Consider the following 9,806-nt stretch of genomic DNA (forward strand, 5'->3'; position numbering starts at 1 on the left):
AGAATCTCCATGGCTCTTCTGACCAATGGTAGGGCTGTCGAGAGATGCTCCCGCTGTGTGACAGCTACCTGGACCAATGGGCATGTCGCCCGCGGCCTATAAAAGTCAACTGGGCCCGAAGTAGCGAGCTTTAGGGTCGGTAGGTCGCCGCTGTCACAGGTGTGCCCTGGGGTTGCCTCGCCGTCGCTGCCGTGCGGTCCCTGCAGCCGCGCCTCCCGCCTGGGACCCGGCTCATCCGCTCTCCTCGCCCTCCTCCCCTTAACCATCCCGGGTTTCTGCCGTCGGGGTCCCGGGCCGGGCTAATGATGCCGGAGAACGGAGTGGAGCGCTCGGACCGGGCGGCTGCGCTGGTAGGGACGGCTGCAGCCTCGGCGGTGGCCACGGCCGCCCAGGCAAGCGGCGGCCCCGACCCGGGAGCCGCATCGGCCTCCCTCGGACCGCACCTGAGTGGGCTAGGCTGGCCGCAGGTGAAGCGGCTGGACGCGCTCCTGAGCGAGCCAATCCCCATTCACGGGCGCGGCAACTTTCCAACGCTGAGCGTGCAGCCCCGGCAGATCGTGCAGGTGAGAGGGCGCTGGGGGGGCTGGGAGGGGGCGGGGGGGGGGCCTGGGGTCTCTATCCTGAGGTCCTCGCGCTGGAATGACCCGGAGTCTGTTCGATTCGCTCGACAGCTAGGGGAAATGAGGTTCAGAGAGGGACAGGGGCTGTAACAAAATCGCACAGCATTGATAGTAGACCATACTCCCTTTCCCCTGCACCTCATAGTCCCTCCCCACTTGGCTTTCCCTTCCCCCGCCCCTGGGGAGTCCGGATGCCTCCCGGACTGTTCACCCAGGCCCTGGCTTGGAGAGGAGAACAGGATGAGGAGAGACACAGCAGTTGGGGAAGAACAGTCCTGCCTCCAAGGACAAAAGATGCCAGGCAGCCCTGGGTGGGTAGGTATACATTCTTGCATCCAAAAATGGTTCTTTTCATCCCCAAATCCTCATTCCTGGGCCTCATTCTCATTCCTTCCCTCTCTCAAAGTTCTGCGGGGGCAGACTCTGTCCTGTGCTCCCACAGCCCTTTGCTACCACAAGAGCCCTCTAGCTATTATGTGGACAAGGAGTCCCTCTCAGCTGGGTTGTGGTAGGAGGGGTTAGCTAAGCACCAGGCCAGACCTGATGCCTGCATGCTGGGAGGCAACCTCAGGTGTCCAGTTTAGGTGTTTCTTCCCCTTCCCAAGACTGGAAATGAGTGTCAGCCCAAATCCCAAGCCCCATTTCTGTACTGGCGAGCAGAAGAGAATTCTGGCAACCCCTCCCCTCTTCCTCAGACTCCTCTTCCCTTCACCTGACCTTCAGCAACCCTAAATTTGCTCTTTCATCTGTTTAGACCAGGCACTGTCATGCTCTGAAATACCAGAATATGGTCACTGTTGTACCCATTTTATAGCTGGGGAAGCTGAGGCCCCACAGATGAGTGCCTAAGACGACCTAAATAAGTGAATATCAAACCCAGAGAATGTTGGGTCTCCCCAAGAGCCACAGCTGCAGGTACAAGGTGTTTTCACTCTTTCCCCAGTTCCCAAGACTCAACGTCTAGGTCTGTGGAATAAGCAGAAACCAGAAAATCATCCACAATTCCCGCACATGCCCACCAGAGATGGGCTTTCTGGGGCAGTAGCTGACAAGCGAGGGGAACCTTAGCTGCCACAGAAGGGCAGGGGTGCTCGCTGGGGGATTAACCTTGCCCTCCCTTCTGAGGAATGGGAAAGGGTGGGAGCAGATTCTCCAGGGCTGACTCATGTGCAGCCCATGGCGCCTCACAGAGGCATGCCTCCGCTGCCCGCTGTCATGGGGTAATTAGGAAACCAGTTGAGGCTTTTCTCCCCGGGACGGTCAGGTCAACCTTGGGGCCCCAACTTCTGAACCTCCAGGACTGTTGCTTCAGGAATGGGGAAGGAAGTGAGGAGCCCAGTGGGACAGCTTCCCTCTGCAAGGACAAGAGGTGCCCTGGGTGGGAAGTACCAATATGATCCAAACTGCCTTTACGGGTGCCAGCTCGGTGCCAGGCCCTCTTTGGAACCCTAGGGGGAGCATAGATATGACTGGGACCTAGCCTTCCTGCTTTCCAGGTCCTCCCAGCTAAGTGGGGGAGCTGGCGTTACAATGTGATAATAGTATAATGTCCTCCTAGACAAGGGCCAGGGATGGCACAGAGCAGGGAGCTGCCTGCTGTGGCGGGGAGGGCAGCAGAGGCTTCAGAGCTGGACTGGAAGGTCGAACATCTGGCTTTAGGACCTGTACTGTTGTCTCTTTCCTCTGCTGGGCCCATTGTTCCTATCTGTTCAATGGGGATGGATTGGGCTGCTCTCCAACACCCTTTCTGGTTCTAGAATCCAAAGGGACCAGGTGCCTTCACCGGGCCTGTACAATTGCCTCCACAGTAAAGAAAGTCCATCTTCCGCCAGGAATCTGTAGCTGGCAGCTTCACAAGCGGTTGGGAAGTGTGTGGTGGGGCGCTGGGTGTGTGTGGTGGGGGCGCTGGGTGTGCGTGGTGGGGGCTCTGGGTGTGCGTGGTGGGGGCGCTGGGTGTGCGTGGTGGGGGCGCTGGGTGTGCGTGGTGGGGGCTCTGGGTGTGCGTGGTGGGGGCGCTGGGTGTGCGTGGTGGGGGCTCTGGGTGTGCGTGGTGGGGGCGCTGGGTGTGCGTGGTGGGAGCTCTGGGTGTGCGTGGTGGGGGCGCTGGGTGTGCGTGGTGGGAGCTCTGGGTGTGCGTGGTGGGGGCGCTGGGTGTGCGTGGTGGGGGCTCTGGGTGTGCGTGGTGGGGGCGCTGGGTGTGCGTGGTGGGGGCGCTGGGTGTGCGTGGTGGGGGCTCTGGGTGTGCGTGGTGGGGGCGCTGGGTGTGCGTGGTGGGGGCTCTGGGTGTGCGTGGTGGGGGCTCTGGGTGTGCGTGGTGGGGGCGCTGGGTGTGCGTGGTGGGGGCGCTGGGTGTGCGTGGTGGGGGCTCTGGGTGTGCGTGGTGGGGGCTCTGGGTGTGCGTGGTGGGGGCGCTGGGTGTGCGTGGTGGGGGCGCTGGGTGTGCGTGGTGGGGGCTCTGGGTGTGCGTGGTGGGGGCGCTGGGTGTGCGTGGTGGGGGCGCTGGGTGTGCGTGGTGGGGGCTCTGGGTGTGCGTGGTGGGGGCGCTGGGTGTGTGTGGTGGGGGCGCTGGGTGTGTGTGGTGGGGGCGCTGGGTGTGTGTGGTGGGGGCGCTGGGTGTTTGTGGTGGGGGCTCTGGGTGTGTGTGGTGGGGGCGCTGGGTGTGTGTGGTGGGGGCGCTGGGTGTGTGTGGTGGGGGCGCTGGGTGTGTGTGTGTGGTGGGGGCGCTGGGTGGGTATGTGTGGTGTGGGCACTGGGTGTGTGTGGTGGGAGCTCTGGGTGTGTGTGGTGGGAGCTCTGGGTGGGCGCTGGGTGTGTGTGGTGGGGGCGCTGGGTGTGCGTGGTGTGGGCGCTAGGTGTGTGTGTGTGGTGGGGGCGCTGGGTGGGTGTGTGTGGTGGGGGCGCTGGGTGTGTGTGTGTGGTGGGGGCGCTGGGTGTGTGTGTGTGGTGGGGGCGCTGGGTGTGTGTGTGTGGTGGGGGCACTGGGTGTGTGTGGTGGGGGCGCTGGGTGGGTGTGTGTGGTGGGGGCACTGGGTGGGTGTGTGTGGTGGGGGCGCTGGGTGGGTGTGTGTGGTGGGGGCGCTGGGTGGGTGTGTGTGGTGGGGGCACTGGGTGGGTGTGTGTGGTGGGGGCGCTGGGTGGGTGTGTGTGGTGGGGGCGCTGGGTGTGTGTGTGTGGTGGGGGCACTGGGTGTGTGTGGTGGGGGCGCTGGGTGGGTGTGTGTGGTGGGGGCGCTGGTTATTGACTTTGGGCTTCTTACCAGTGCTGGGTTTCCCCACAGTTCTAGAATTAGAATCTTTCTCCCTATACCCCGTCCCCCCGCCCCCCTCCTCCCTGCAAGGTTTCGCCTACAGCAGCAATCTGAGCAGCAAGAAATGCAGTTCTGGCTTGTACCTGGGCTAGAGGGCCCACTCTTTTGTAAGAGGTCCCTGCCCTCTGGGAAGCCTGGTGCTAATTAAGTTCAGCCATTTATTGCCTGTGTGACCTTGGATAAGTCCTTTGTCAAGGTCACACTCTTATCTCTCCAGCTGCGGCCCTAGGACTTGCATTAGGTGGCTCTGAATTTTTATAAGCCTGCTATCTGGCAGCACCTACGGTCTCCCTGCAGGTCTCAGCAGTGGCCTGGGAGCAGAGTGGTTCTGGGGAAGGCCTTGGCACAGGAGAAAGGAGGGTGTAGCCACTGCCCCCTTGTCTGATTCAGGAGGCTCCAAGCTGCCCTGCAGTCCTTGGGTGTGGCAGTATCTGGGGACTATCTGCCAAACTGGCTGTAGTCACACCTGGGAAAGAGACAACAGCCTCTGGCTGGCTGACACAGCCATCCCCACGGCCTGACGCAGGAGATTTAACAAGGGTACTGCTACCTACTCACCAGGCCAGATGCCATGCCCTGGGGTGGGCATCGCCTGGGAGCAGGAGCTGGCACTGAGTAAGGCTTAGTCAGCTCTAATGGGACATGGGAGGGGGCTGGTCTGCTCTGCAGGCCTGACCAGGGTCCTTGGGACAAAGTCTTTGGCCATTTCTCTCCTGGACCTACATGGATACAGCTCAGGGTGTGGGTTAGAAGTCCCACGGGCTGGACTGCAGCCTCCCCTGCCTGTCTGTCCAAGGCATTCCCCAACCCTAACCTCCTGCTCGTAACTACTCTGACTCTGGGCTTCAGTGACTGGAAGCTTTGGCCTTGCTTTGAAATTTTGAGAGGGAGGGAGGATTAGAACCCTAGTTTCCTCTGAACCATGGAAAATGGTAATGCGGTAGAAAGAGGTTATGCTTTGGAGTCAGTCATACCTGGATTTGAAGATTTATACATTAGGATATAAATTCGCATAATTCTCACAATAACTCCGTGAGGTAGGTACAAATATCCCCACGTTACAGATGGGCAAATGGAAACACAGAGGGGCCAAGTAACTTGCCCAAGGTCACCCAGCTGGTGAATGCAGAGCTGGGAATTAAACTCAGAGACTTATCTTGGGCAGGTGACTTCACTGCTGTGAGCCTCAGTATCCCAATTTATAACTTAGCGATCGTAAAGACCTCTCTTATAGATCCTGGTAAGGTCTAGTGCCTGGCATCTAATACTCCTCTTTCCCTCCCCCAGCGTCCCCCTCACCCCCTCGCAAGTTTTTGATGGCCAGTTGCTCACTCCCCATAGCCATGAAAATACCTGCCCATGGTCAAGGTCCTCCTCCCGGAAGCCTTCCTGGAGGGAGCCGCCCGCCTCAGATTGCTCCACTGCATCTTGCCTCCTCAGCACTTAGATGCATTCTTTACAGTAATTCCTCCTGAGGCTCGGAGGGCAGCCCCTCCAGCAGGCGGCAGGCGCTGACTTGGCAACAAGGGTTGCAGAATCACTCAGGGTAGGAATGCTGCCTGATCACTTTCAGGACAGTGTGTGAAGCACTCTGGGTCTCTGAGTGTCCAGCCCAGCTCCCCTCTTCTCCCCACCTGGTCCTAGGCCTGGGAAGACGCCTCTGGCTAGAGGAGCAGGTTTAAGATGACTTGTAGGTTTGCCTGTCATGTCCCTGTGTCAGCAGATGGGATCTGCTACATCTCTTCCCACTTGGTGGGGAGGCTTTCTAAGAGTGGAAAGGTTCTGGGTTTTAACTGCCAGGCCTGCCATTTCTGAATGGCTTCCCCTAGATATTTCACCACTGTAAGCCTCAGTTTCCCCATCTGTAAAATGAGTATAATATTTGCCTCACCGGGATCTTGTAAAGATGAATTAAGATGTGGATCTCAGAGTCAAAAGAGCGTGCATGGATTTGAGAATCCAACTGACGTGGGTTCTCGTCTCACCCTGGCCACTCTCTGAGCTTGGATGTGTGTGTTAACCTCTCTGTGCCTCAGGTCCCCCATCTGTAAATTGGAATAATAATACTCAAACATAGGATTATTGGGAGGAATAATGTAGTAATGGATGTGAACTAACAATTATGTTCCAAACACATTTGAGCAATTAGCATTATGCCTGACACAAAACCAAGTGTTTTACTTACAGTTTTAGAAAAGTAGGATAGCATAGTGGTTAAGACATGGACTCTGAGTTTAATTCCCAGCTCTGCATTCACCAGCTGGGTGACCTTGGGCAAGTTACTTGGCCCCTCTGAGTTTCCATTTCCCCACCTGTAACGTGGGGATATTTGTACCTAACAGAGTTATTGTGAGAATTATGTGAATTTATATCCTAATGTATAAAGAGCTTAGATCAGTACCTGGCTTTTAGTAAATTCTATGCTTGCATTTGCTATCATTGCTGTCCTTTCTGAGGCTTTCCTCCAACTCCAAATAGGCCATTCTCTAACTTAGAGAGGTTTGGCTTAGAGAGTTAAACGTCTTTCCAAAGGCACGACAGCTGACAAGTGGTCAACAGTGGTTGATATTATTATCACTATTACCTGGAAGCCCATAGCAGACCTGGGAACGGGGGACAAGCTCCTAACACCTCTCCTTCCTGCCGTCCCCTCCACAGGTCGTCCGCAGCAGCCTAGAAGAACAGGGACTGCGTGTGCATGGTGTGCGGCTACACGGCTCAGCTGCCAGCCACGTGCTGCACCCCGAGAATGGCTTGGGCTATAAGGACCTAGACTTAGTGTTCCGCGTGGACCTGCGCAGCGAGGCATCCTTCCAGCTGACCAAGGAGGTGGTGCTGGCCTGCCTGCTGGACTTCCTGCCGGCTGGCGTGAGCCGGGCCAAGATCACGCCACTGACACTCAAGGAGGCCTACGTGCAGAAGCTGGTGAAAGTGTGCACAGACACGGACCGCTGGAGCCTTATCTCGCTGTCCAACAAGAGCGGCAAGAACATGGAGCTCAAATTTGTGGACTCAGTCAGGCGCCAGTTCGAGTTCAGCGTCGACTCCTTCCAGATCATGCTGGACTCCCTGCTGCTCTTCGGCCAGTGCTCATCCACGCCCATGTCTGAGGCCTTCCATCCAACGGTGACGGGCGAGAGCCTGTACGGGGACTTCAGCGAGGCCCTGGAGCACCTGCGGCACAGAGTCATCGCCACACGCAACCCTGAAGAGATCCGCGGTGGCGGCCTCCTCAAGTACTGCCACCTCCTGGTGCGTGGCTTCCGGCCACAGCCCAGCACCGACGTGCGCGCCCTGCAGCGTTACATGTGCTCCCGGTTCTTCATTGACTTCCCGGACCTGGTGGAGCAGCAGCGCACCCTGGAGCGCTACCTGGAGGCCCACTTCAGCGGGGCCGACTCAGCCCGCCGCTACGCCTGCCTGGTGACGCTGCATCAGGTGGTCAACGAGAGCACTGTGTGCCTCATGAGCCACGAGCGTCGCCAGACACTGGACCTCATCGCCACCATGGCACTCCAGGCTCTGGCTGAGCAGGGCCCAGCTGCTGCCGCTGCCCTGGCCTGGCGCCCTCCAGGCCCTGATGGGGCTGTGCCTGCCACTTTCAATTACTATGTGACCCCTGTGCAGCCTCTGCTGGCCTGGACCCACTCCTGCTATCCCACCTGGCTGCCTTGTAACTGACTGAGACCCTGGTCAGGAGAGACTGGGTCTCCCCAGGTGGAGTGGGGCCTCAAGGCCCGTGTGGAGGGCATGACCAGAGACAGGCAGGCTGTGCCAGGTGGCCCAGCACTGCTACAGGGTTGGGCCTTCCACTAACAGATCAGACTCCTTGAGTGAGGCCCCTGTGGGCTTACGGCCAAGCTGGGGTTCTTTGCTTATTGCGGCACACTTTTAGACTAACATGATTGTGGGGTGCAGGAGCTGTTTGTCTTGGGGGTTAATTGCCTTTAGGAGACAAAGCATGTTTGGGGTGTTAGTCTCCATGTCCATCATCGTGGGTTGATTTCTACGGCCTAAGAAGGGTCTTTTTGGCTAGGACCAGCCTATAGTGAGCCCAGCAGCCCCAAGGGTCCGTATCCCACACAATGGCTAAAATATGGTGCATTATGGGAACTAGTCACTTTGGGTCAGGTTGGCCACTCACAGGCCTAGTAGTCCAACCTGGCTACTCACTGGGAGGGAAAGGGAGGCATGAGACGGATACCTGGAGAGGGATGTGTTTGGCCCAGTCCCCTAACACTCCTAACTTGAACAGTCAAGGTATGTGGTGGACAGGACCAAGTGGCCTGGGGTAGGACACAGCCCAAGACCCTCCCAGGGTGTTGCTCCCTTCCCCCATGTCACGAGGAGCCCTCCTGCCTGGGAGCTTGTTCTTAGGAGGGTACAGGGCCCAAATTGGCCACAGTCAAGTGTTCCCACCCCACTGGTCTGGTTACAGGGTCCTCAATTGGTGGAGGAGAACCATGCCCCACCTCTGCACTCTTAACACCTGCCAATAAAAATTGTCTACACTGAGCCTAGCACCATGCTTTCTCCTGGGAGAAGGACCTTCCATGGCTGTGGGGCTGTGACTGCCTTCCCGAGCCTGAGTCTGGCTTATATGGTGGGAGGGGACTTTGTGGGGTGAGGTCTGAGTCCTGGGCTGTGGCTGAGGGAACGCCCCTTCTTCCATCAACACCAGCCCCAGCTTGACAACTGTGCTAGGACCTCATGTCTACATGTATGACTTGCACCTGCACATTGCCTCAGCAAGTCTCCTGGTCAAGAGTAATTATTTCAGTGTTTCCCACCTAGAATCCAAATGATCCTGGACCTGGTCTCACACTGTGGTGCTCAGGGCTGCTTGATACCATTTCTGCCCACTCCACCCCATCCCTTCCCAGGAAGCAAGTGGAAAACAAGTTGGGTGAATCCAGACTAGAGACGATCTCTACTAGTGGCAGTTAAGGCTGGGGGACTCCTAGGGTCCCCCAGAGCTTGAGCCCAGGTTTGGCCACCCTATCTGGGAGAGGTTCCCTCAGTCCTCCGGTTCTGTCACCCCCCAAGTTGCAAAGGACACATCCAACTTGTTCTAAGCAGGTTTGTCATCTCCTTTCCATCACCAGGGGCCACACCAGCCTGTCTGGGAGTGAATGTCAAGCTCTCCGGGGAGCTCTTCCCTCAGGGCATCAGCCAGTCATGGTCCTGGACGCTTCCCACTGTTTACCCAGCCCCTTTGATCCACATTCATCCTCATTAGTGGTCTCTGAAGTGGTGGCTTTGATGGTTTCAGCCAGAGTGAAAAAAAAAAAACACCCAAGGCCACAGAGGAGGCCCCAGGTCATCTGGGTAAGTCCAGCCACCTCACCTGCTCAATGGGTCCCTGCTGGGCTCAAAATGGCTAGAAGGGTGAGTGGAAAGGCTTCCTTTGCTGGGTGATTAAAATAGCTCCCGTCTCCACTCTGCCCATACCCACCTAACTACGGTCCCGGGAGGGACAGAGTTTGTCCCAGCTCCTGATTTGGGCACATAGGGGATGCTCACAGTATAAGCACAGAGGCTTAGCTTGTTAGGGCAGGGAGCAGGCTTCACCTGGATACGTTGTTTCAGAAGGCGAGAAGCCAGGAACCAATGGTACTTAAGTGCATATACCGGCAGTCAGCCCCCGGTGAGCCAGCTACGCGTTCTAGTGACTGGGAATATGTCAGCAAACCCAAGACTAAGATCCCTGCCCTCTTGAAGATTACAGATCACAAACTAAATTTATATAGTCTTAGAAGGTCAGTGATGCTCAAAAATATACACACCAGGGTAAGGGAGTGGAATAGCTGGATTTTGCGAATTTTAAAAGAAGTCAGGGTGGGCCTCATCGAAAGTGTGACATTTGATTGCACAGATTT

At 57.4% G+C, this 9,806-nt stretch overlaps 1 protein-coding gene across 1 annotated transcript; it reads left to right on the plus strand.

Moving 5' to 3' along the window:
* The first annotated feature begins 287 nt into the window (after nt 1–287).
* On the plus strand, nt 288–7,760 carry TENT5B (terminal nucleotidyltransferase 5B). Its single transcript, XM_081088543.1, has 2 exons — nt 288–563; nt 6,586–7,760. Exons 1-2 carry the CDS (start codon nt 303–305, stop codon nt 7,606–7,608), a joined length of 1,284 nt encoding a protein of 427 aa, XP_080944669.1. The 5' UTR covers nt 288–302; the 3' UTR covers nt 7,609–7,760.
* The last annotated feature ends 2,046 nt before the right edge of the window (nt 7,761–9,806 follow it).

Source organism: Myotis nattereri (genome assembly GCF_964212035.1).
Source record: "Myotis nattereri genome assembly, chromosome: 3".
Classification (NCBI taxonomy): domain Eukaryota; kingdom Metazoa; phylum Chordata; class Mammalia; order Chiroptera; family Vespertilionidae; genus Myotis; species Myotis nattereri.

Excerpts from the sequence above, each read along its gene's own strand:
- TENT5B (XM_081088543.1), top strand. The coding sequence starts at position 303 with ATGATGCCGGAGAACGGAGTGGAGCGCTCGGACCGGGCGGCTGCGCTG. Across the intron at positions 564-6,585 it reads AGCCCCGGCAGATCGTGCAG|GTCGTCCGCAGCAGCCTAGA; the intron begins GTGAGAGGGCGC and ends TCCCCTCCACAG.